Genomic DNA, 27,685 nt, shown 5'->3' on the forward strand with positions numbered 1-27,685 from the left:
CTTCCCTCCCTCAACTTCTCCACCCCTCCACCTCCTTTAAGGTCCTCCTTAAAATCCACCCCTTTGATCAAGCCTTCAATCACCCTTCGTAATCTCTCCTCCTTTGCTCTGTATACATTTTATTGATTACGCCTCTGTGAAACACTTTGGGACGTACTTCAAATCAACTGTGCCGTATAAATAGAAATTGTTGCTGTTAATGTGTCACCAGTCAGCCTTAGGGTTTCCAGAAGCTTCTTTTTCTGTTGATCAGATGATATTTTACTGCAAAGGCCAATGAGACATTTTTTTGTTGTTGAAATTCTCTTATTCATTTCAATACGTTTGGTCATTTTTCGTAACCATTTAGTTAATGATCAATGAAGAGCTACCAATGCTGATTACACGGCTCCCCCTCCATTAGAACTGGGTCAAAGTAGTGTAGGGTTTCCAGCAAGTCACCTGACCATTTGGTTGTTAGAACTCCAGTTGACACCAGTGTTAGGCAACTCAAGTGTCGGAGTTACAGAAATCAGTGGGATTTGAATGTGATCAGGACGCCATGCCAGCACTTTATTCAGTGGTACTTGCTTGCTGTTACCTTGCGGTTGGATTGATGGGACAGGTAAGTTCATCTTCGCTCTCTTTGTACAGCGCCTCCAATTGAAAATGCACATTAGAAGGAACTTGCTTTTATATAGCGTCTATCATGACCTCAGGACGTCCCAAAGTGCTTTACAGCCAATGAAGTACTTTAGAAATCTAGTTACTGTTGTAATGTAGGAAACGCGGCAGCCAATTTGCGCACAGCAAGGTCTCACAAACATCGGTGTGATAATGACCAGATAATCTGGTTTTAGTGATGTTGGTTGAGGAATAAATATTGGCCAGGACACCAGGGAGAACTCTCCTGCTCTTCTAGGAATGGTACCAGGGACTTTTACATCCGCCTGAGAAGGCAGATGGAGTCTCAGTTTAATGACTCATCCAAAAGACGTCGTTCATAGGTTTTGTGCCGTGTAAAATTTGATCAGAGATTATAGATAACTTCAGGACTGATGTTGGAAGCATAATGGGGGAGATTAGAAGATTTGTTTTTCACTCAGGATAGAATGTGGAATACATTACCACAGGTGGCTATTGAAGCTGAATCAATCACAGAAATGTGAAAGGATAAGGGGAGAGAGCAGGGAGGGGGATCCGAATAAGTAGCTCTAATGTAGAACTAGCCCTGGCACTGCAATCATGGGATGAATGGCCGCCTCCTGTTCTGAAAATTTTATGATTCCATGTAGATTTTTAAACTTAAATTCTTTTTGGGATGGGGGGCATCTTTGGCAAGGCCAGCATTTAATACCCATCCTTAGATGCCTTGAGAAGGCGGTGGTGGTGGGCCTTCTTCTTGAACCGCTGCATAGTGATTTTGATATGACTGAGTGGCTTGCGAGGCCACTTCAGGGGGCACTTAAGAGTCAACCACGTTGGTGTGGGGCTGGAGTCACATATAGGCCCAGGACGGCAAGTTTCCTCCCCTAAAGGAAGTTAGTGAACTATTTGGGATTTTATGACAATCCAACAGCTTCATGGTCACTTTTTCTGGTACCAACTTTTTATTTCCAGAATTTTGTTAAACTTAATTCAAAATTCTCAAACTGCTATGGTGAGATTTGAACTCACGTTCACCGGATTATTGGTCCAGGCTTCCATATTGCCAGTCCAGTAACATAATCGTTACACTGCAGTACCCAATTTTATTGACAATTGTAAACAATTTTACAACACCAAGTTATAGTCCAGCAATTTTATTTTAAATTCACAAGCTTTCGGAGGCTTCCTCCTTCGTCAGGTGAACGATGTGATTGAAGTAGTTGTTACTTAAGAAAATAACCGCCCCCCACTGCGCGATAGTTCAGCTGGTACAATCAACAGGCAAATATGGAGTGTGGAACGCGCCACCACAAGAAGTAGTTGAGGCGAATAGCATAGATGCATTTAAGGGGAAGCTAGATGAACACATGAAGGAGAAAGGAATAGAGGATATACTGATAGGGTTAGATGAAGTAGGGAGGGAGGAGGCTCCTATGGAGCATAAACACCGGCACAGACCAGCGGGCCAAATGGCCTGTTTCTGTGTTAGACATTCTATGTAATTCTATGTAAAAATAGAAATGAACAGTGATCTACCGCTGGCACGGGTTGCCAGGAAGAATGGTTGAAGTTAGGTCACTGGATTCATTTAAGAACCAGCTGGATGCTATAATGGGAAGACAGTAGGGTTGGCATTCAAATGGGCTGAAGGGCCGCCTTCATCTGAACTCAACTCATCCTCACCAATCTACCTGTCACAAATGCATCTGTCCATGACAGTATTGGTAGGAGTGACCACCGCACAGTCCTCGTGGAGTCGAAGTCCCGTCTTTGCACTGAGGACACCATCCAACGTGTTGTGTGGCACTACCACCGTGCTAAATGGGATAGATACAGAACAGATCTAGCAGCTCAAAACTGGGCATCCATGAGGCGCTGTGGGCCATCAGCAGCAGCAGAATTGTATTCCAGCACAATCTGTAACCTCATGGCCCGGCATATTCCTCACTCTACCATTACCAACAAGCCAGGGGATCAACCCTGGTTCAATGAGGAGTGTAGAAGAGCATGCCAGGAGCAGCAACAAGTGTACCTAAAAATGAGGTGCCAACCTGGTGAAGCTACAACTCAGGACTACATGCATGCTAAACAGTGGAAGCAACATGCTACAGACAGAGCGAAGCGATTCCACAACCAACGGATCCATGTGATATCAAGAAACGGCTGAGTGCACTGGATACAGCAAAGACTACGGGTCCCGACAACATCCCGGCTGTAGTACTGAAGACTTGTGCTCCAGAACTAGCTGCGCCTCTAGCCAAGCTGTTCCAATACAGCTACAACACTGGCATCTACCTGACAATGTGGAAAATTGCCCAGTTATGACCTGTCCACAAAAAGCAGGACAAATCCAATCCGGCCAATTACCGCCCCATTAGTCTAATCTCAATCATCAGCAAAGTGATGGAAGGTGTCATCGACAGTGCTATCAAGCGGCACTTACTCACCAATAACCTGCTCACCGATGCTCAGTTTGGGTTCTGCCAGGACCACTCGGCTCCAGACCTCATTACAGCCTTGGTCCAAACATGGACCAGAGAGCTGAATTCCAGAGGTGAGGTGAGAGTGACTGCCCTTGACATCAAGGCAGCATTTGACCGAGTGTGGCACCAAGGAGCCCTATTAAAATCGAAGTCAATGGGAATCAGGGGGAAAACTCTCCAGTGGCTGGAGTCATATCTAGCGCAAAGGAAGATGGTAGTGGTTGTTGGAGGCCAATCATCTCAGCCCCAGGACATTGCAGCAGGAGTTCCTCAGGGCAGTGTCCAAGGCCCAACTATCTTCAGCTGCTTCATCAGTGAGCTTCCCTCCATCATTAGGTCAGAAATGGAGATGTTCGCTGATGATTGCAGAGTGTTCAGTTCCATTCGCAACCCCTGAAATAATGAAGCAGTCTGAGCCCGCATGCAGCAAGACCTGGACAACATCCAGGCTTGTGCTTATAAGTGGCAAGTAGCATTTGCGCCAGACAAGTGCCAGGCAATGACCGTCTCCAACAAGAGAGAGTCTAACCACCTCCCCTTGACATTCAACGGCATTACCATCGCCGAATCTCCCACCATTAACATCCTGGGGGTCACCATTGACCAGAAACTTAACTGGACCAGCCATATAAATACTGTGGCTACAAGAGCAGGTCAGAGGCTGGGTATTCTGCGACGAGTGACTCACCTCCTGACTCCCCAAAGCCTTTCCACCATCTACAAGGCACAAGTCAAGAGTATGATGGAATACTCTCCACTTGCCTGGATGGGTGCAGCTCCAACAACACTCAAGAAGCTCGATACCATCCAGGACAAAGCAGCCCACTTGATTGGCACCCCATCCACCACCCGAAACATTCACTCCCTTCACCATCGGCGCACTGTGGTTGCAGTGTGTACCATCCACAGGATGTACTGCAGCAACTCGCCAAGGCTTCTTCAACAGCACCTCCCAAACCCGCGACCTCTACCATCTAGAAGGACAAGGGCAGCAGGCACATGGGAACAACACCACCTGCACGTTCCCCTCCAAGTCACACAACATCCCGACTTGGAAATATATCGCCGTTCCTTCATCATCACTGGGTCAAAATCCTGGAACTCCCTAACAGCACTGTGGGAGAACCTTCACCACACGGACTGCAGCGGTTTAAGAAGGTGGTTCACCACCACCTTCTCAAGGGCAATTAGGGATGGGTAATAAATGCCGGCCTCGCCAGCGACGCCCACATCCCATGAACGAATTTTAATAAAAGGTATTCCTTTGCAGAACTAGATCTGCTGCTGTTCAGTGCAGCTAATTGGAAAAGCTCAGAGTTAGTTCTGTAGTTCCATTTTGCTCAAATAGTCAAAACTTTCTACCTTGCTTGTGTTGTTGAAGTTAACTGGAATAAATATGAATAAATGTTGGGAAGACCGAAGCCATTGTCTTCAGTCCCCACCACAAACTCCGTTCCCTAACCACTGACTCCCTCCGTCTCCTTGGCCACTGTCTGAGGCTGAACCAGACCATTCGCAACCTTGGCATTCTATTTGACCCTGAGATGATCTTCTGACCCCATATCGACTCCATCACCAAGACTGCCTATTTCCACGTCCGTAACCTTGCCCATCTCCGCCCTCCCTCAGCTCATCTGCTGCTGAAACCCTCATCCACGCTGTCATTACTGCCAGACTTGACTATTCCAATGCTCCCCTGGCCGGCCTCCAATCTTTCACTCTCCATAAGCTTGTGCTCATCCAAAACTCTGCTGTCCGTATCCTAACTCGCACCAAGTCCCGTTCACCCATCACCCCTGTGCGCGCTGACCTACATTGGCTACCAGTACACCATTGCCTCATTTAAAAAATTTTTATCCTTGTTTTCAAATCCCTCCATGGCCTCGCCCCTCCCTATCTCTGTAATCTCCTCCAGCCCTACAAACCTCCAAGATGTCCACATTCCTCCAATCCTGGCCTCCTACACAACCTCCAATTTTAATCGATCCACCATTGGCGGCCCTGCCTTCAGCTGCCTTGGCCCTAAGCTCTGGAATTCCCTCCCTAAACCTCTCCGCCTCAGTACCTCTCTCTCCTCCTTTAAGACGCTACCTCTTTGACCAAGCTTTTGGTCACCTGTCCTAATATCTCCTTATGTGACTCGCTGTCTAATTTTGTTTGACAATCGCTCCTGTGAAGCGCCCTGGATTGTTTTACTAGGTTAGAGACGCTATATAAATGCAAGTTGTTGTTATTTTAGGGGCAGCCTGCACCCTCTGTTCTACAAGGTTTAATTCTTTACCTGCTTGCATTGTGTTCTTTAGGCTTTTCTCTGATCATTTGTATCCCTAGCTAACCTTTACATTCTCTTGGTGTCAATGTTTTTACCGAAAGTCTAACAACATCTGGAAATAGCAGTGCAACACATCATCCAGTGTGGACAAGGGCTCCACATGCCCAGCCCGGTTTAAAATATTGGCTAAGCATTTTTTGACTCTTTTGTCTACCTATTGATTATGGCCACTGTTTGGTCACTAAATCCCATTGAATAAAGTTTCTGAATAGTTAAGTGGCCGCCGTACGTGGCAGTTGTAAATAGAGCTCAGACATGTTGCTAAGGGAGCAAATACTTCACCAAATCCAGCAACAAGGGCATTTGCTTTTATTGTGGCTCCCATCATCCTTTATGCCGAGGAACCAGATGAATGGAGGTTTGGACATTGAAGCGGAAGACTCCCAGATGAAGGAAACATGCAAGGGAGAGGGTATAAAGGCTGCAGTGCCATATGTAAGATTAATAGAAAGAAAGAACTTGCATTTATATAGCACCTTTCAGGACCTCAGGACATCCAAAAGTGCTTTACAGCCAATGAAGTACTTTTGAAGTGTAGTCACATAGGAAACGTGGCAGCCAATTTGTGCACAGTAAGGTCCCACAAACAGCTTTAAGATAATGATCAGATAATCTGTTTTTAGTGATGTTGGTTGAGGGATAAATATTGGCCAAAACACCCAGAGAACTCCCCTTGCTCTTCTTCGAATAGCGACGTGGGATCTTCCGGGTCCGCCTGAGAGGGCAGATGGGGCCTTGGTTTAACCAATGTCCATTCCTCCGACAGTGCAGCACTCCCCTCAGTACCGCACTGACATGTCAGCCTAGATTATGTGCTTGAGTCTCTGAAGTGAGACTTGAACCCACAACTTTCTGACCCTCAGGTGAGAGAGTTACCCACTGAGCCATGGCTGCTGGTTGGTTGGAGCCGTGATACATTGTTGGGCAGCGTACAGGGAGGTTTACTCTGTGACTGGCCTGTGCAGCATCTGACCTGGGAGTGCTTCACGCTGCCAAATGTTCCATTCTATTAACCCTGATGAATATTTGACAAAAAAGAAACTTAAAGTGAAGAGGGTTTGATGCAAAGAAAGATAATGAGGCAGGAAGAGATGTCATGTAAACTTTCACACGTAAAACAAGCGATATGGCCGTTGGGTTGGGTTGCTATTAAGGGAGCTACAGCTCATGCTTGTAGAGATGCAACGGAGGCATCCGGCCCAAGGTGCTGCTGCTCCGGCTGGGGGGAGGAGGGGGTGGTGGGGTGGGAAGAGCCTGAGGCCCAAAGGGAATGATGGGCCAAGATCAAGAAGGTAATCAAACCCTCAGGGATTGCCGGCCTTTGTCCAGTAACTTCTTTGGGGCCTTTTAGGAGGCCCACAATGGAGCCCAGGCCTGATTCCACCGGGTCTAACGGGGCAAAGTGGGTGGGCATCCCTGGAAACCACGCTCCACCCTCCCGACACACTCCCAAACTGTCGCTGGGACATGGGGGAGGGCTGGTTGGTGGGCTGAAAGTGTACCTGTCTTCTCCCTGGATTGGGATTTCCTTCTCATAGTAAATGAGGTTGAAACCCGGCAGGTCTTGTTTCCACTCCAAATTTTAGCCCCCTCCTTCCATCAGGATCAAGTCGCACTTCCACCCCACCTGGGCTCCTCTGTCCCTCCAGGAATTTTAGGCACTAACTGACTGCTTATTTAGTTTAACTGCATCAAATCCTGTTTACACATTAACTCAGTCAGAGATAATTCATCCCAGGTCAGATGCAACTATCAGGAAAGATTGAGGAGGCTGGGGCTCTTTTCTCTGCAAAAGAAAAGACTAAGAGGAGACTTGTACTAGTCAGATCGTTTATAATTGAGTGCAGCTGACGGTGGGGGCGGTGGGGGCGGTAGGGGTGGGGGCAGCACTGAGTGACTGAGATCCACCAACATAAAATCACATTCAAAGGCCTTAAGCCCAAACTGAACTCAAGATAGAGTCATAGAGTTATACAGCACGGATAGAGGCCCTTCGGCCCATCGTGTCCGCGCCGGCCATCAGCCCTGTCTACTCTAATCCCATATTCCAGCATTTGGTCCGTAGCCTTGTATGCTATGGCATTTCAAGTGCTCATCCAAATGCTTCTTGAATGTTGTGAGGGTTCCTGCCTCCACAACCCTTTCAGGCAGTGAGTTCCAGACTCCAACCACCCTCTGGGTGAAAAAGTTCTTTCTCAAATCCCCTCTAAACCTCCCGCCTTTTACCTTGAATCTATGTCCCCTTGTTATAGAACCCTCAACTAAGGGAAAAAGCTCCTTAGTATCCATCCTATCTGTGCCCCTCATAATTTTGTACACCTCAATCATGTCCCCCCTCAGCCTCCTCTGCTCCAAGGAAAACAAACCCAATCTTCCCAGTCTCTCTTCATAGCTGAAGCGCTCCAGCCCTGGTAACATCCTGGTGAATCTCCTCTGCACCCTCTCCAAAGCGATCACATCCTTCCTGTAGTGTGGCGACCAGAACTGCACACAGTACTCCAGCTGTGGCCTAACCAGTGTTTTATACAGCTCCATCATAACCTCCTTGCTCTTATATTCTATGCCTCGGCTAATAAAGGCAAGTATCCCATATGCCTTCTTTACCACCTTATCTACCTGTTCTGCCGCCTTCAGGGATCTGTGAACTTGCACACCAAGATCCCTCTGACCCTCTGTCTTGCCTAGGGTCCTCCCATTCATTGTGTATTCCCTTGCCTTGTTAGTCCCTCCAAAGTGCATCACCTCGCACTTTTCCGGGTTAAATTCCATTTGCCACTGTTCCGCCCATCTGACCAACCCATCTATATCGTCCTGCAGACTGAGGCTATCCTCCTCGCTATTTACCACCCTACCAATTTTTGTATCATCAGCGAACTTACTGATCATACCTTTTACATTCATATCCAAGTCATTAATGTAGACCACAAACAGCAAGGGACCCAGCACCGATCCCTGTGGTACCCCACTGGCCACAGGCTTCCAGTCACAAAAACAACCTTCGACCATCACCCTCTGCTTTCTGCCACTAAGCCAGTTTTGTATCCAAAGTGCCAAGGCACCCTGGATTCCATGGGCTCGTACCTTCTTGACCAGTCTCCTGTGGGGGACTTTATCGAAGGCCTTACTGAAATCCATGTATACCACATCCACTGCGTTACCCTCATCCACACGCCTAGTCACCCCCTCAAAAAATTCAATCAAATTAGTCAGACATGATCTTCCATTGACAAAGCCATGTTGACTATCCCTGATTAATCCTTGCTTCTCCAAGTGGAGACTAATTTTGTCCTTCAGAATTTTTTCCAATAATTTTCCTACCACTGATGTTAGGCTCACTGGCCTGTAGTTCCCCGGTTTTTCCCTACTCCCCTTCTTGAATAATGGTACTACATTAGCGGTTCTCCAGTCCTCTGGCACATCCCCTATGGCCAGAGAGGTTCTGAATATATGTGTCAGAGCCCCCGCAATCTCCTCCTTTGCCTCACACAGTAGCCTGGGATACATTTAGTCCGGGCCTGGGGATTTATCCATTTTTAGGCCTGCTAAAACCACCAATACCTCCTCCCGCTCGATGTTAATATGTTCAAGTATATCACAGTCCCCCTATCGTATTTCTCTGTCTACATCGTCCTTCTCCATAGTGAAAACAGATGCAAAAAATTCATTTAGAACCCCTCCTACATCTGCTGGCTCCACACACAGATTGCCATTTTTGTCCCTAATGGGCCCTATTTTTTTCCCTAGTTATCCTCTTACCCTTAATATACTTATAAAACATCTTAGGATTTTCCTTTATTTTGCTCGCCAGTGTTATTTCATGGCCCCTCCTTGATCTCCTAATTTCTTTTTTAAGTATCCCCCTGCACTTTTTGTACTCCTCTAGGGCTTCCTCCGTCTTTAGCCTTTTGTATCTGCCAAAAGCCCTCCTTTTTTTCCTAATCCATTCTCGTATATCCCCTGACATCCAAGGTTCCCTGGAGTTCTTGGAACCACCCTTGACCTTTACGGGAACATGTTGCCATTGTATGGTCTCAATCTCCCTTCTGAAAGACTCCCATTGCTCCGATGCGGATTTTCCTACAAGCAGCTGATCCCAGTCCATTTTGGCCAGATCCTGCCTTATCCTATTAAAATCGGCCTTCCCCCAATTTAGAACCTTTATTTCCGGCCCCTCCCTATCCTTTTCCATGACCACCTTAAATCTCACCGAATTATGGTCACTGTCACCAAAGTGCTCACCTACTAGCACTTCTTCCACTTGGCCGGCCACATTCCCTAGAATTAGGTCCAGTACCGCCCCCTCTCTTGTAGGACTTTCTACATGCTGGCTCAAAAAGCTCTCCTGGATGCACGTTAAGAATTTTGTACCCTCTAAGCCTTTTACACTCTGAGTATCCCAGTTAATATTGGGGAAGTTGAAATCCCCCACTATTATTACCCTATTATTTGCACAATTTTCTGAGATTTGCCTCCATATCTGTTCCTCTATCTCCCCCTGACTGTTTGGGGGCCTATAGTACACTCCCATCAAAGTGCTTGCCCCCTTTTTGTTTTTAAGCTCCACCCATATGGCCTCATTAGAGGAACCTGCTAATATATCATCCCTCCTTATGGCAGTAATTGATTCTTTAATTAATATTGCGACCCCCCCTCCTCTTATACCTCCCCCTCTGTCTCGCCTGAAGATTCTGTACCCCGGAATATTGAGCTGCCAGTCTTGCCCCTCCCTCAACCATGTCTCTGTGACAGCAACAATATCATACTCCCATGTGTTTGTCAACACCTTCAGTTCATCCACCTTATTCGCAAGACTCCTTGCATTAAAATAGATGCCATCCAGCCTTGCCCTCACATATTTGCCCTGTCTTCCAAGCTGACTTGTTTTTTTCTCTATATTTGGCTGCACATCACTCCCTATTGTAGCTCCACTCTGTATCCCATCCCCCTGCCAAGTTAGTTTAAACCCCCCCCAACAGTGCTAGCAAACCTCCCAAAACACCCCAAAAACGAGTAGCAGAATATTGTTCACTTACTTCTGCCCACTTCCATCAATCTGGTCTTGGATAGATTACAGCAAATGAAGTTTGTTTGCTTTCATTCTTCCAGCAAGTCCTATAGGTTTTCAGCTAGAACCAGTAAGGGACATTTCCATTCTCCATCTTGTCCTGGTACCAATCCCACATCTCAGCTCTCTAGAGGTCTTTACAATTATGAAGGGGTTCGATAGGATGGACGTGGAGAAACTGTTTCAACTTGTGGGTGAGTCTAGAACAAGTGGGCGTAAATAAAAGCTAGCCACTGACAGATCAAATAAAGAATGTAGGAGGGTATTCTTTACGCAGAGAGTGATGAGAATGTGGAACTCACTACCACATGGAGTGGTTGAAGCAGATAGCATTGATGTATTTAAGGGGAGGCCTGATGCATACTTGAGGGAGAAGGGAATAGAGGGATACAGGGGGCCAGGGTGGGAAGAGGTAATTCGAGTGGGACGAGGCTGGTGTGGACACTAAGGGAATCAAGGGATATGGGGATAGGGCGGGAAACTGGAGTTGAGATAGAAAATGAGCCATGGTCTTATTGAATGGCGGAGCAGGCTCGAGGGGCTGTTTGGCCCACTCCTATTTCTTATGTTTTTATGTATGGAGTTTAAACATTGTCATTGACCAGTTGGGCCGAATGGCCTGCTTCTGTGCTTTAGATTCTATGTAATGTTATTTAACAGCTTTGTAAAGTTTGTAAAATCCGGGCTTTGGGCATGCTGCTGGCGACGTGAGTGCTGCTGTTAATGCTTTGTGTGTTTGGATTCTCAGCCTCCTACGCACTCAGACACGACTTCCAAATTAGGGGTGCCCAGAGACGGTCATGAACATCGAGATCCACCTCATCCTCAGCAGCACCTGCGCAGAGGTAGGGAATCGGGAACCATTGTTCTGAAGGTTTATTCTACATTAACTGTGTACGTTGTCTACACCGAGCTAAGCGGGGGGAGTTGGCGGGGGTGGGGATTTGCCTTGCAAAGGGGAGGAAGTTATGCTTCAGTTGTGCAGAGGTACAGAGTCTTGGTCAGACCCCTGGGCACCGCACCTCAGGAAGGATATATTGGCCTTGGAGGGGGTGCAGCCCAGATTCACCAGAATGATACTGATAATTATGAGGACAGTTTGCATAAATTTGGCTTGTATTCCCTTGAGTATGGAAGATTAAGGGGTGATCTAATTGAGGTGTTTAAAATGATTAAGGGATTCGATAGGGTAGATAGAGAGGAACTATTTCCTCTGGTGGGGGAATCCAGAACAGGAGGGCATAACCTTTAAAGTAGAGCTGGGTCATTTCAGAGAGAAATCAGGGAGCATTTCTCACACAAAGTGTAGTAGAAATATGGAATTCTCTCCCACAAAAGGCCATGGATGCTGGGGCACAATTAGAACTTTCAAGACTGAGATCGATGGATTTTTGTTAGGTAAGGGTATCAAGGGAAATGGAACAAACGCTGGCAAATGGGATTGAGGCGCAGATCTGCCATGATCTAATTGAATGGTGGAACAGGATCGAGGGGCTGAATGGCCTGCTCCCCCTGATCCTATGTGCCAAGGTTCGGTTTGGGGCCCTACATTTAACTAAATACTAAATACTCAGCAGTGGATCCTCTCAGAACCCCCGACTGGCTTGGATCAAAGAGAAGGGGAGTGTGAAGAGTGAGAAGGGGAGTGTGAAGAGTGAGAAGGGGAGTGTGAGCAATGAAAAGGGGAGTGTGAGCAACGAGAAGGGGAGTGTGAGCAACGAGAAGGGGAGTGTGAGCAACGAGAAGGGGAGTGTGAGCAATGAAAAGGGGAGTTATGAACAATGAGAAGCGAGTTCTGAACACTCATACAGACAATTGCTTAGATTGATCTTGTGTAATACTGTCTAGTCAGTGATGTGACGATGTAATTAAATTGACATGAAATTTAAATGGTTTAGCATTAAAATTGAAGGAAGAAATCCAAAGCTACATTTGAAAGTTAACAGTGCAAGAGATAAAAGCTCTCAAACGGGGAAAGGCCAATTTTACTAAGCTGGGATGTGATTTAGCAAAAGTGGAGTGGAAACAGCTACTTAAAGATAAATCAGTGTCAGCAGTGGGAGGCATTCAAGGAGGAGATAGTGAGGGTTCAGAGCAAGTATGTTCCCACAAAGAAAAAGGGTGGGACTCCCAAATCTAGAGCCCCCTGGATGTCAAGGAGTATACAGGGTAAGATAAGGCAAAAAAGGGGAACTTCTGTTAAATACTGAGAGCTCATTACAGCAGAAAGCCGAGAGGAGTATAGTAAATGCAGGGGTGAAATTAAAAAGGAATAGGAAAACAAAGAGAGGGCATGAAAAAATATTGGCAAGGAAAATCCAAAGATGTTTTGTAAATACATAAAGAGCAAGAGGATAACTAAGGAAAGAGTACGGCCTACTAGAGACCAAAAAGATAACCTGTGTGTGGAGGCGGAAGATGTGCATATGGTTCTTAATAAATACTTTGCGTCTGTCTTCACAAAAGAGGAGGACAATGCAGACATTGTAATTAAGGAGGAGGCGTATGAAATATTGGATGGGTTAAACATAGTGAGAGAGGAAATATTAGGGTGATTAGCGTCTTTGAAAGTAGATAAATGGCCAGGCCCGGATGAAATGTATCCCAGGCTGTTAAGGGAAGCAAGGGAGGAAATAGTGGAGGCTCTGATCATCATTTTCCAATCCTTTCTGGCTACAGGTTTGGTGCCAGAGGACTGGAGGACTACTAACGTTGTACCGTTGTTTAAAAAGGGAGAAAGGGATAGTCCAAGTAATTATAGCCCTTCAGCCTAACCTGGGCAAATTATTGGAAACAATTCTGAAGGACAGAATTAATCGTGATTTAGAAAGGCACAGATTAATCAAGGACAGTCAGCATGGATTTATTAAGGGAAGGTCGTGTCTGACGAACTTGATTACATTTTTTTGAGGAGGTAACAAGGAGGGTTGATTTAGGGTAGCGCCTTTGATGTAGTCTGCATGGATTTTAGCAGAGCTTTTGACAAGGTCCCACATGGCAGACTGGTCAGGAAAGTAAAAGCCCAAGGGATCCAAGGGAAAGTAGCAAGTTGGATCCAAAATTGGCTCAGTGGCAGGAAGCACAGGGTAATGGTCGATGGGTGTTTTTGTGATAGGAAGGCTGTTTCCAGTGGGGTTCTGCAGGGCTCAGTACTAGGTCCCTTGCTTTTTGTGATATGTATCAATGATTTAGACTTAAATGTAGGGGGCATGATTAAGAAGTTTGCAGATGGTGCAAAAGTTGGCTGTGTGGTTGATAGTGAGGAGGAAAGCTGTAGACTGCAGGAAGATATCAATGGACTGGTCAGGTGGGCAGAAAAGTGGCAAATGGAATTCAATCTGGAGAAGTGTGAAGTAATGCATTTGGGGAGGACAAACAAAGCAAGGGAATACACAATAAATGGGAGGATACTGAGAAGTAGAGAGGAATAAAGGGACCTTGGAGTGCATGTCCACAGATCCCTGAAAGTAACAGGACGGGTAGATAAGATGGTTAAGGAGGCATACAGGATACTTTCCTTTATTAGCCGAGGCATAGAATATAAGAGCAGGGAGGTTATGCTGGAACGGGATAAAACACGAGCTAGGCCACAGCTAGGGTGCTGCGTACAGTTCTGGTCACCACATTACAGGAAAGATGTGATTGCACCAGGGAGGGTACAGAGGAGATTTACGAGGATGTTGCCAGGACTGGAGAATTTTAACTATGAGGATAGATTGGATAGGCTGGGGTTGTTTTCTTTGTAACAGAGGAGTGAGGGGTGATTTAATTGAGGTGTATAAAATTATGATGGGCCTAGATAGAGTGGATAGGGAGGACCTAGTTCCCTTAGCAGAGAGGTCAATAACCAGTGGGGCATAGATTTAAAGTAATTGGTAGAAAGATTAGAGAGGAGTTGAGGAGAAATTTTTTCAGCCAGAGGGTGGTGGGGATCTGGAACTCACTGCCTGAAAGGGTGGTAGAGGCAGAAACTCTCGTCGCATTTAAAAAGTACTTGGATGTGCACTTGAAGTGCTGTAACCTACAAGGCTATGGACGAAGAGCTGGAAAGTGGGATTAGGCTGGATAGCTCTCTTTCGGCCGGCACAGACACGATGGGCCGAATGGCCTCCTTCTGTGCCAAAAATTACTAGGATTCTAAGATTCTATGAAAAGCAGTGCACACTCACCAATGGATATCAAGCAGCATTGGGCTCCCTCTGGTGGTTTAAGTCGTTGAGTCAGACAGTACCTGAGCCACACAGACCAAGATCGTATCAGGTTCAGTCCTCAGCCTGTGCTCAGTTAGCCGACCTCAGCCTGGGCGTTGGTATGGGTGCTCTAATTGACCCTTGGGATGGCCGAGGAGATTAAACTAGGGTTCTCATTCCTGATCTCCTTCTAGCGATGCCTGCTGAAAGTGCGGGCGTGTGGATGTCTAATGAGGGTCCGATCAGAGTTAGACGTGGAATAAAAACAGAAAATACTGGAGAAGCTCAGCAAGTGAGGCGGCATAAGTGGAGAAAGAAACAAAGTTAACGTTTCAGGTTGAAGACCTTTCGTCAGAACTGGAAGATGTTAAAGAATTAATGTTTTTAAGCAAGTACAGACCCAGGGAAAAGGGGGGAGTGCCTTTGGGAGAGGGCGGAAGGGAGGCAGAAAATCCAGAGAAGGGGACAATAGGCAGCCCTGCGGGAGAGATTTCAGGCCTGGTCATTTCTAGCTCTGCCAGGGACTGAGTCAAGCCTCACAGTGAGTTATAGTCCAACAATTTTATTTTAAAATTCACAAGCTTTCGGAGGCTTCCTCCTTCCTCAGGTGAATGTGGAAATGAAATCCTCGAACCTATCGCATTTATAAATCACAGAACAATGCCTGGTGATTACAGGTAGTCTTTTCAACTGCCCGTTGCCAAGGCAACCAAAGTGTTCAGACAGATAGGTGTTACCTACAGGGCCACCGAATATACAAACGGCCTGAACTAAAAAAACAGATGTCCTCAGCACCTCACTCTACCGCAAGCCCACGGACAACCTCATGATGCTCCACTTTTCCAGCTTCCACCCTAACCACGTCAAAGAGGCCATCCCCTATGGACAGGCCCTGCGAATACACAGGGTCTGCTCAGACGAGGAGGAACGCGATGGACACCTACAGACGCTGATAGACGCCCTCGTAAGAACGGGATATGACGCTCGACTCATCGATCGACAGTTCCGACGGGCCACAGCGAAAAATCGCATAGACCTCCTCAGAAGACTAACACGGGACGCAACCAACAGAGTACCCTTCGTCGTCCAGTACTTCCCCGGAGCGGAGAAACTACGCCATGTTCTCCGCAGCCTTCAACATGTCATCAATAACGATGAACACCTCGCTATGGCCATCCCCACACCTTCACTACTCGCCTTTAAACAGCCACCCAACCTCAAACAGACCATCGTTCGCAGCAAATTACCCAGCATTCAGGAGAACAGCGTCCACAACACCACACGACCCTGCCACGGTAACCTCTGCAAGACATGCCAGATCATCGACACAGATACCGCCATCACACGAGAGGACACCACCCACCAGTACATGGTTCATACTCCTGTGACTCGGCCAACGTGGTCTACCTCATACGTTGCAGGAAAGGATGCCCCAGAGCATGGTACATTGGCGAGACCATGCAAACGCTGCGACAACGGATGAACAGACACCGCGCAACAATCGCCAGACAGGAGGGTTCCCTCCCAGTCGGGGAACACTTCAGCAGTCAAGGACATTCAGCCACCGACCTTCGGGTAAGTGTACTCCAAGGCGGCCTTCGAGACACTCGACAACGCAAAATCGTCGAGCAGAAATTGATAACCAAGTTCCGCACCCATGAGGACGGCCTCAACCGGGATCTTGGGTTCATGTCACGCTACACGTAACCCCACCAGCGAACAAATGTTATCTGTTTTTAATATAACGGGTCAATTGCTGTCTTTTCCTTCCGGATGTTTCTGCCTCTCTCTGTTTTTTTAATTGGCATCTCCACATCATCTGTTTTTTTAGTTCTGGCCGTTTGTATTTTCGGTGGCCCTGTAGGTAACACCTATCTGTCTGAACACTTTGGTTGCCTTGGCAACGGGCAGTTGAAAAGACTATCTGTAATCACCAGGCATTGTTCTGTGATTTATAAATGCGATAGGTTCGAGGATTTCATTTCCACATTCACCTGAGGAAGGAGGAAGCCTCCGAAAGCTTGTGAATTTTAAAATAAAATTGTTGGACTATAACTTGGTGTTGTAAAATTGTTTACAATTGTCAACCCCAGTCCATCACCGGCATCTCCACATCCTCACAGTGAGGCAACGACCTCCATTAGAATGACATTGCTTAAAATGGTTTTACGAAGGATGTCGAGGCCTTAGAGAGGGTGCAGAAGAGATTTACTAGAATGATATCAGGGATGAGGAATTTCAGTTACGTGGAGAGACTGGAGAAGCTGGGGATTGTTCTCTTTAGAGCCGAGAAGGTTACGGGAAGATTTAATAGAGGTGGTCAAAATTATGAGAGGTTTTGGTAAAGTAGATGGGGAGAAACTGTTTCCAGCGGCAGGAGGGTCGGTAACAAGAGAACACAGATTTAAGATAATTGGCAAAGGAACCAAATTGGGGGATGAGGAGAATTTTTTTTACACAGCGAGCTGTTATGATCTGGAATGCACTGCCTGAAAGGGTGATGGAAGCAGATTCAATAATAACTTTCAAAAGAGAATTGGATAAATACTTGAAAAGGAAAAATTTTCAGGACTATTGGGAAAGAGCTGGGGAGTCGGACTAATTAGACAGCTATTTCAAAGAGCTGGCACAGGCACGATGGGCCGTGGGGCCTCCTTCTGTGCTGTATGATCCTATGCTTCTAACTGACGTCATGACCTGACCAGGACTGGGCCTGATACTAAGCTGCGTGTTTCCGCACGCCTGTTCCGGGTGGTGGGCATTATTTGAAGGGGGGAGGTAAGATTTGGGGATCATTATTCAGGGGCAGCATCATAGCGTAAATGCAGCATCACCATAATGGCTTGGCTTCACACCAGTGACGGCCTCCAGTCCTTTTATAAGAGCTCAGCGTGGCACTGGATAATGTACAACTCGCTGGTACCAATGGGGGCGTTGGACTCTGCTGGGATCAGCTGCTGTTTGACTGTTATACTGATATAAACCTAACCTCTTCAGTGTTCACAGAAACTGGCTGGCTCTGTGTGTTTCCCTTTCGCTACGCTGGCAAGCTGCACCGCACTTGTATACTGAACAGAGTATCGCATAAAAAATGGTAAGTGTAAGCACGCTGTCTTACTGCTGGTTTTATAAGAACATAAGAACATAAGAAATAGGAGCAGGAGTAGGCCAATTGGCCCCTCGAGCCATTCAATAAGATCATGGCTGATCTGATCCTAACCTCAAATCTAAATTCATGTCCAATTTCCTGCCCGCTCCCCATAACCCCTAATTCCCTTTACTTCTGTCCATTTGTCTCCTCAAAAACATTGTCAGGATACAGGACCTGGACAATCCCCCACCCCCCCGGTGCCTCACTCCAAGTGGTTGTTTCTTTTATGTGTGTGTCCAGCCAGTGAGTGTTGGCAAGCTGCTTAACTACAGGGGGCATCATAACTCAGCCTATCCTTTCCATCTGATTTCCACCTGCATTTCCAGCAAAGGGGAGGGGGGGTCACTGGATGCCCGGCAGAATTTTACCCCTCCCTAACCGCCCCGAGCGCACGAGGCTAATTGTAGCACCCCTTACCCCCCCCAACCCTGGCAGGCATCAGGTAACTCAGCACAGATCCAGCCTCTCCATTGAAGGCTCAGTCACTCATCTGATAAACATATTGAGTCAGATTTTTACTCGCAGATTCCCCATGTTGCTTGTCCGCAGACCTCCGGATAATTTTAGAGACTGCAACTGGGTGCGGTGAGGCCGGTTGGTCAGTCACCTTTGACCAGTGTTGTGATTCGTGACTGAATTTCCGAATCTTGTTCCCGACCAGATTTACTGCTAATTTCCTTTCTGACTTCGCCAGTGGCCTAAGGGTCAGAGAATGCATGGAATCTCCCATTAGGATCGGAGCATTATTCCCAAAGTGTGGGTCGGCTACGCAGCCCATTTCATTTGTATCCGGTTCGGGCCCAATCGTCTTCAGTTGCACAAAGGGGCCTCAAAAACCTGTGTCCTTCCGGTGCAATCCGTGAATCAGGCCGGTGTGCGGCAGAAGATTAGGGCTGTAACCTGGATAGGCCGGAGCTTGACCTTTGCTGCTAACTTCGATGAGGCCAAATATGGCTCCCTATGGCGGAGGGGGGATGACTGGGGAGAGTCTGGATGTTTCTTCGGTCCTCAGGCCGGGATTCCCCAGGTATGCTGGGTGAATGTAGGCGTACAGCCTCCTGGCAGTTGGAATGGCATCCTACCTAAGCGTCCAGGCCCGGGGTCTTGCCCCGGACCCCTACGGACAAAGGCGGCATCATTAAGGTGTGGGTCTCTTTCAAGGGTTGGCCCCAGTCAAAAGTTCTGATGGGACTAGGGCTGCTGGTAGGCCTATGCCAGTGATTCCATTGCAATTCATCTCTATTTCAGCCCCAGGACATTGCTGCAGGAGTTCCTCAGGGCAGTGTCCTAGGCCCAACTATCTTCAGCTGCTTCATCAATGACCTTCCCTCCATCATAAGGTCAGAAATGGGGATGTTCGCCGATGATTGCACAGCGTTCAGTTCCATTTGCAACCTATCAGATAATGAAGCAGTCCGTGTCGGCATGCAGCAAGACCTGGACAACATCCAGGCTTGGGCTCATAAGTGGCAAGTAACATTCGCGCCAGACAAGTGCCAGGCAATGACCATCTCCAACAAGAGAGAGTCTAACCACCTCCCCATAACATTCAACGGCATTACCATCGCCGAATCCCCCACCATCAACATCCTGGGGGTCACCATTGATCCAGAAACTTAACTGGACCAGCCACATAAACACTGTGGCTACAAGAGCAGGTCAGAGGCTGGGTATTCTGTGGCGAGTGACCCATCTCCTGACTCCCCAAAGCCTTTCCTCCATCTACAAGGCACAAGTCAGGTGTATGATGGAATACTCTCTACTTGCCTCGATGAGTGCAGATCCAACAACACTCAAGAAACTTGACACCATCTAGGACGAAGCAGCCCGCTTGATTGGCACCCCATCCACCACCCTAAACATTCACTCCCTTCACCACTGGCGCACCGTGGCTGCAGTTTGTACCACCTACAGGATGCACTGCAGCAACTCGCCAAGGCTTCTTCGACAGCACCTCCCAAACCCGTGACCTCTCCACCTAGAAGGACAAGGGCAGCAGGCACATGGGGACAACACCACCTGCATGTTCCCCTCCAAGTCACACACCATCCCGACTTAGAAATATATCGCCGTTCCTTCATCATCGCTGGGTCAAAATCCTGGAACTCCCTGCCTAACAGCACTGTGGGAGAACCTTCACCACACAGACTGCAGCGGTTCAAGAAGGCGGCTCACCACCACCTTCTCAAGGACAATTAGGGATGGGCAATAAATGCCGGCCTTGCCAGCGACGCCAGCATCCCAAGAACTAATAAAAAAAAATTCCCGTCCATCCTGCTGTGGCCGATGCCGAGACCCCGCCAAGACTATTTAAAATAAGGAACCTCCCCCTGCCAAACCCCCCCCCCCCCCCGCCCCCTCCACCTCACTCTGGTGGAGACAGCAGTCGATGGATCCCGGCACTCACACTGGGATCAAAGGCCCACGGGGTGTTCATGCCTCAATGTAGTAACAATTGGAAAGCAGTTTACCCCGGCTCAGCATCTTTCTACCAGCACAGTTGTGCAGTCAGGTCGTCTTGTCTCTGACACTCACTTTCCCTCGGTTTCTGTTTCAGGTGCGCTACCACGCCCAATTATGACAAGGATGAGCGTTGGGGCTTTTGCGAAGAGATCCAGCCGTTAACACACGGTACAGTCCCCTTGCTGGTTTGAAATGACGATTGATTGAAAGGTTGACTGAGGCGGAAAAGAAAATCGTGCGGCGTGTAAACCGAGCTCCCGATTTGTTCGGGCCCGTTTCACGCTACCAATTTCACCCCCCCACCTCTCCCCCAACACCACCCGCAACCCCCCGATCCGTTTGTTTCTGGTTTCCGCTCCAAATAAAAAAGATGTACTTGAATTAGAAAGGCAGAGAAAAGGGCAACAAGGCTGACCCTAAATTTTAACAGAAAATGCTGGAAATACTCAGCAAGTCAGGCAGTGTCTGTGGAGAAAGAAACAGAGCAAACATTAACGGCCTGACTTGCTGAATATTTCCAGCACTTTCTGTTTTTTGTTTCAGATTTCCAGCATCCGCAGTATTTTGCTTTTGACCCTAAATTTTCATGGGGAATAAGCTGTGAGGAAAAGTTAAGGAAACATAAGTGTTACAATCTAGAAAGAGAATGATTACATATTCATCAGCGTACATAAACTGCCAACTGGTTTAGCTCGGGTAAACCTAGACGAGAGGGTACGGTAGTGTAGGGTTTATCTTACTGGACCAGTAATCCAGAGAAAATGAGCTTAAATCCCACCATGGCAGTTTGAGAATCTGAATTTAATTTAAATAAAAAGCTGGTATCAGTAAAAGTGACCATGAATCTGTCGGATTGTCATAAATACTCTACTGATTCGCTAATGTCCTTTAGGGAAGGAAACCTGCCGTACTTACTCGGTCTGGCCAATACGTGACTCTCGTCCCACACCAACGTGGTTGACTCTTAACTGCCCTCTGAAGTGGCCACCGAGCCACTCGGTTGTACCAAACTACAGTGGTTAAAGAAGGCGGCTCACTACCACTAGTGATGGGCAATAATTGCCAGCCTTGCCAGCGACGCCCACATCCTGAGAATGAATAAAAAGAAAGACTGTCATTTCAAAGTACACCAGGAAAGTAGTACGAGAAGCTATAAAAGTAATTATTGAAAGTAAATTTAGAAATATATTGGGAGATACTTCATCCATCATCCTTTACAGAGAGATAAATGCATGGAATAATCCACAAAGCGAGGTAATAGAGACAATGGGGTGATTCAAAGTACAATTCGATGTCCTGATGGGAGGGTTGATTCACCAGAGGGATGGGATTCCTTGAGCTGAAAGACCTTTTCTCATCCCAGACTTTTCTTACAGTCTTATGTTTGGGATTGTATTGAATCCATTTTTTTTCCTTTGAATCCCCAAGCCTCTGGCAAGTTGGAGGGACTTGGTGAATTCCAGTGATTTGAGGTTTTAGCCCAGTGCGCTCTTTATCGTAGAAACATACAAGTGACATCTACATTTAAGCTAATCCCGTTTTAAGTGTAATTATATTGTACTCTAACCTCCTAAGTACTCATTTGACAGATTATTGTGAGAACCATCCCTGCTGGCACGGGGCTGCCTGTATCAATATCCCCGATGACCATTCCTATCAGTGTATCTGCACTGAACAGTTCACAGGAGCACACTGTAAGAAAGGTAAGTGATAAGGACTTTTTTTATTTCTACAGGAAAAGATTCACCTGTGTATTAAAGCAGTACTCCAAGATAAGTACTTGAAAGGAAAAAAATTGCAGGGCTGCATGAAAAGGTGGGGGAGTGGGACTAGCTGGATTGCTCTTGCATAGGGCCAGCGCGGACTCGATGGGCTGAATGGCCTCCTTCTGTGCTGTAACCTTTCTATGATTCTAAGGACAATAGTAACAGCTTCAAGCAGGCGAAGGTCTTCGGTCCATCTGGCCAACCTATCCACAGTGTTCCCTTGGTGCATTTCTAATAACCCTGAATCTCATTTGTTGGGAAGAAACTGTGTAGTTCCTTCAGGAAGCCATGATCATCCATAGGAAGAGGAGTAGGCCATTCAGCCCCTCGAGCCTGTTCCGCCATTCAATGAGATCATGGCTGATCTGTATCCTAACTCCATTTACTCGCCTTGGCTCTATATCCCTTAATACCCTTGGCTAGCAAAAATCTATTGATCTCAGATTTAAAATGATTAATTGAGCTAGCATCTACTGCTTTTTGTGGGAGAGAGTTCCACACTTCTACCACCCTTTGCATGAAGAAGTGTTTCCTAACTTCTCTCCTGAATGGCCTGGCTCTTATTTTATGGTTATGTCCCCTTGTCCTAGACTCCCCCACGAGCGGAAAGAGTTTCTATCTATCTACCCTATCAATTCCTTTCAAAATCCTAAAAATCTCAATCAAATCAACCCTTCTTCTTCTACATTCCAGGGAATACAAGCCTAGTTTATGTAATCTCTCCTAATAATCCAACTTAATGGCAGAACAGGCTTGAGGGGCTGAATAGCCTACTCCTGTTCCTATGTTCCTGATGGCAGGACAGGCTTGAGGGGCTGAATGGCCTACTCCTGTTCCTATGTTCTTGACGGCAGGACAGGCTTGAGGGGCTGAATGGCCTACTCCTGTTCCTATGTTCCTGACGGCAGGACAGGCTTGAGGGGCTGAATGGCCTACTCCTGTTCCTATGTTCCTGATTGCAGAACAGGCTTGAGGGGCTGAATAGCCTACTCCTGTTCCTATGAAAGCCCATTAAGGTTTCTCATTCCACCACCCGTGCCGGTAATCTGTTCTACCAATGGCCTACAATGGCACTGTATGCTCAGTTGTTAACACCCTTGCCTCTAGGTCAGAAGGTTGTGGGTTGGAGGTCAATCCCAGGAGTTGGATCTCATTGTCTAGGCTGATATGATGGTGCAGTACTGAAGGGGTGCTGCTTTGTCAGAGGTACCATCCTTTGGATGAGATGTGTTTACCATTCAATGGATTGATAAGTGTGTAAAAACAGGTAATAGGTATCCAATGTAGGGTTAATGAGCCAACCAGGAGAGATGGTCTGGTCCAGGTCAGCTTTGGTTGGTGGTAAGGAGCCAATGGGGAAGATTTCCTCCGGTTGCTATCTGTCAGTCACCCTGCAGAAAACCTCACAGCGACCTCTCCCATCTCAGTCTAACGGTTTCTTAAATGGTGCCAGGGCTGTGACCTCATATACTCTGCCCAGAAGTCCATTCCCAGTATTGACAACTCTATGTGTGATCAACAGCCTCCTGACCTCAGTCCTAAGTTGTCACCTGCTAAGCTACTTCCTTTGATGCAGTTAAATCTTCAGTGTATAAGTCATTGCATCACCTTATCTTTCTAACACTGGGCGTAATTTTGACTTTGGGGGATAAATATTGTATCGGCTGCCCGTTATTGCCTTTAATGGAAATGAAAGTGAGGAGAGATGTATAATGGGCGGCTGATACAATATCAGCCAAATTCAAATTTACCCTCACTGTCTCGTGATGGTGTATACGTTCCTTTATTAAGTGACCACTTGCTTTTATTTTTTAGAAAAGTGTTTTGAAAAACAGCATCTGAAATATTACAACATTGGAGAAAGGTGGACACGAGTTTTTCATGGTGAGGTTGAGAAATGCTTCTGCACTGAGGACGGAATTCATTCTCAACCTGTAAGATCAGAAGGTACCTGAAAATATGTTTGCATAACGTGTAACGTAGTGTGCGGTTTGCCATTGGTAAGCTGTTTCTCATCAGTATGGACTGAGATGAATAAATAGTCCAGGGGACATGGTAGTGTTATCTACAGAAGGCTGTAGGCTAGGGTTGAATAGTGGAGATATGAGGGTGGATGAATATTTTGGTGTTTTCATTCATTATCTTTGGGGATCAGGGAATATTTATGGAGAACATTTCCTCAGCAAATTGACTTGCTGGGATGGAGTTCTTGTTAGGATAGATTGTACTGGGGCTGTGGAAGGAGATTAAATGGGTGAGGTAGAGTCCATGATAGGATAGAGTGTACATGGGCAATGGAAGGAGATTAAATGGGTGAGGTAGAGTCCATGATAGGATAGTGTATACATGGGCTATGGAAGGAGATTAAATGGGTGAGGTAGAGTCCATGATAGGATAGAGTGTACATGGGCTATGGAAGGAGATTAAATGGGTGAGGTAGAGTCCATGATAGGATAGAGTATACATGGGCTATGGAAGGAGATTAAATGGGTGAGGTAGAGTCCATGATAGGATAGAGTGTACATGGGCTATGGAAGGAGATTAAATGGGTGAGGTAGAGTCCATGATAGGATAGACTGTACATGAGCTGTGGAAGGAAATTGAATGGGTGGAGTCCTTGTTAGGGTAGTTTGTACGTGGGCTGTGGAAGGAGATTGAATGGGTAGAGTAGAGTCCTTGTTTGGGTACAGTGTACTTGGGCTATGGAAGGAATGGGTCAGATGGGCCAAAGGGACTTTCATGGTTCCTGCATACATATAAAATTGCTTTGTGGCTATTTTAATGGAGGCATTAACCTGAACATTTAACACCTCAATTAAACCAGCAGTAAAATAAGAGCAGAGGATTTCCATAGATACATAGAACTACAGAGGCTTACAGCACAGAAGGAGGCCATTTGGCCCATTGTGTCTGCTAGCTCTTTGCCAGCACGATCCAAAACTAATCCAACTGCCCTGCTCTCTTCCTAGCAGTCAAATGGTTTGTTGACATTCACTGCGCAGAGTCACACATATGGGCCACATGTGCAGGGTGCCTGTGGCTAATGCCTTCAGGGGAGGGGCAAAGGGGGAAAGTATTGGCGAGAAAAGGCCACTAAAAAAAGGCCGTAATCATCATCCTGTTAATATCAGTTGAGGCTCAAAGCTGATTTTGAGTTGAGTAGAACAGAGAAGTGTTTCAGAAAGCGGCTCTTTCTTCTGATTCACAGCCTGCGGAGCAAACCCGTGCCTTTACGGAGGGACGTGCCACCAGATCCAGGACACGGGCAAGAGTGTGTGCGAATGCAGGAGGAGTTATGCAGGGAGATACTGCGAAATAGGTAAGGTCACGCCGCGGAACGGGCCCTTCACAGCACGGTGGGGTTTCAGCCATGTGTTCCGCAAGAGCTCATGTTTCAGGGTGCGCCCGACATTCAGTCTCCCTTCATTCAGACCCTTTAATCCTCTCTCTTTCTGTTCCAGTTGGACCTGAGCTGAGGATTGTGGAGGATACTTTCCCCAGGTCATTAATGCAAAGGCGTTGAATGCGATACCGCCTCCCAAATGCAGGAAGATTGGAGTTAACGGAAAATATCCTACGGTCAGGAATGTCCTTGGAGCTGCTCCCACTTCACCGTCATAGTTTCACCGTAAGTGTGGCAGAAACCTTGTTTACACACGCAAACAGGGCTTCCGCTGTACTTCTGGTGAAGTTACAGCAGCGGAACGGGAGCAGCTCCAAGGAAATTCCCGGTACCTGTCTATTCCCATCCCCCAAACAATCTGTCTGTGTGCAAAATTCGTGGCCAGGACATCGGGGCAAACTCCCCTGCTCTGCTTTGAAATAGTGGCCGTGGGATATTTTACGTTCACTTGAGAGGGCAGACGAGGCCTCAGTTTAACGTCTCATCCGAAAGACGGTACGTCCGACAGTGCAGCACTCCCTCAGTATTGCACTGTAGCGCGAGCGTAGATTTTATGTTCAAGTCTGTGGAGTGGGACTTGAACCTTCGACCCTCTGACTCAGAGGCGAGTGTGTTGAAATGTTACAAATAGAGTGAGAGTGATGCTCTCAAAACTTTTGTGTAGATACTAGCCGATCTTCCTTGGTATTGGGCTTGACAAAATAGGTGCTGAGAGGCTGTTTCCCCCGGCTGGAGAGTCTAGAACTAGGGGTCATAGTCGCAGGATAAGGGGCCAGCCATTTAGGACCGAGATGAGGAAAAAATTTCTTCACTCAGAGGGTTGTGAATATTTAGAATTCACTACCCCGGTGGGCTGTGGATGCTCAGTCGTTGAGTAGATTCAAGACTGAGATCAATAGATTTTTGGACTCTAGGGGAATCAAGGGATATGGGGATTGGTAGGAAAGTGGAGTTGAGGTAGGAGATCAGCCATGATCTTATTGAATGACGGAGCAGGCTCGAGGGGCCGTATGGCCTACTCCTGCTCCTATTTCATGTGTTCTTATTGCTCATAGTGAGCATAGGCTGTTTTATAAATTCTCACTCTGAACTACTTGTCCATTATAAACAGTCGGAGGAGGTTGCAAAGTGCAGAGCCGTCTTGAGATGTCGAGGTGAGGCAATGATTTACATGAATGAGAAGACTTATGTGCAGGATAGATAGCGTGCTAAATGGAAATGGGAATCAAGTTACTCCTGTAGGTTTCTAAATTCAGAAGAATGCGCAATGAATCCTTGTGTTATCAACAAAGTGTAATGGGGAAAATGTGACAGTGAAAATGTGACAGGAAGTAAGTGTGACATTTACAGAAAGTAAATCACTTCATCACTTGCATTATGCAATACTTTTAACAACACCAACAGCTTGTATTTATATAGCACCTTTAATGTAATAAAACGTCCCAAGGTGCTTCACAGAAGCGTTACCAAACAAAATTTGACACCGAGCCGCAGCAGGAGACGTTAGGACAGGTGACCAAAAGCTTGGTAAAAGAGATAGGTTTTATGGAGCATCTTAAAGGAAGAGAGAGAGGTAGAGAGGTTTAGGGAGGGAATTCCAGAGCTTAGGGCTTAGGCAGCTGAAGGCACGGCCGCCAGTAGTGGGACAAAGGAAATTGGGGATGCACAAGAGGCTGGAGTTGGAGGAAAGCAGAGATCTTGAAGTGTTGTAATATATAATCTATATATTATATGGATGGATCCTCACACATGCACTTGGAGCATTGGCCACCATCAGTACAATCCCAGGGAGTCAGCAGTGTTGGGGGAGAAATTTTCCAGAATAAGCACTCCATTGCTTAACATTTACAAATTTATTTTGTTCAGATTCTGCTGCTGACTGCTACAAAAACAATGGGAACTCTTACAGAGGGACAGCGAAGAGGACAGCCTCAGGGAGCGACTGTCTGGCCTGGACATCTGACTTCATAAATCTGAAGTTTAACATCAATGACTTTGAAGTATCTCCCCACTTAGGTCTGGGTGATCACTCTTACTGCAGGTGTGAGAAATGTATTTAAGAACAGTCGCGTGACTTTGAGCGAGATACGAGGTTGGTAGTGGTTGAATACTCTTCCCCAGGTTTCTCCCCTCCATTCCTGAAGGTGGCAAATGTTGCTCGTCTGTGGTCCTTTGGTAGCTCATTCAAGCGGTCATCTGTAGTCC

At 46.8% G+C, this 27,685-nt stretch overlaps 1 protein-coding gene across 1 annotated transcript in view; it reads left to right on the plus strand.

Annotated features, from left to right (window-relative positions):
* Positions 1-452: 452 nt before the first annotated feature.
* LOC137320423 (hepatocyte growth factor activator-like) overlaps positions 453-27,685 on the plus strand; it is a 55,102-nt gene continuing 27,869 nt past the window's right edge. Inside the window, exons 1-8 of the mRNA XM_067982122.1 lie at positions 453-604; positions 11,256-11,352; positions 17,695-17,791; positions 20,406-20,479; positions 21,901-22,014; positions 23,893-24,024; positions 25,286-25,396; positions 27,347-27,521. Of these exons, the coding sequence (XP_067838223.1) occupies positions 542-604; positions 11,256-11,352; positions 17,695-17,791; positions 20,406-20,479; positions 21,901-22,014; positions 23,893-24,024; positions 25,286-25,396; positions 27,347-27,521 (863 nt within the window). The 5' untranslated portion in view covers positions 453-541. The remainder of the gene's footprint in view (positions 605-11,255; positions 11,353-17,694; positions 17,792-20,405; positions 20,480-21,900; positions 22,015-23,892; positions 24,025-25,285; positions 25,397-27,346; positions 27,522-27,685) is intronic.

Source organism: Heptranchias perlo, chromosome 4, assembly GCF_035084215.1.
Source record: "Heptranchias perlo isolate sHepPer1 chromosome 4, sHepPer1.hap1, whole genome shotgun sequence".
Classification (NCBI taxonomy): Eukaryota; Metazoa; Chordata; class Chondrichthyes; order Hexanchiformes; family Hexanchidae; genus Heptranchias; species Heptranchias perlo.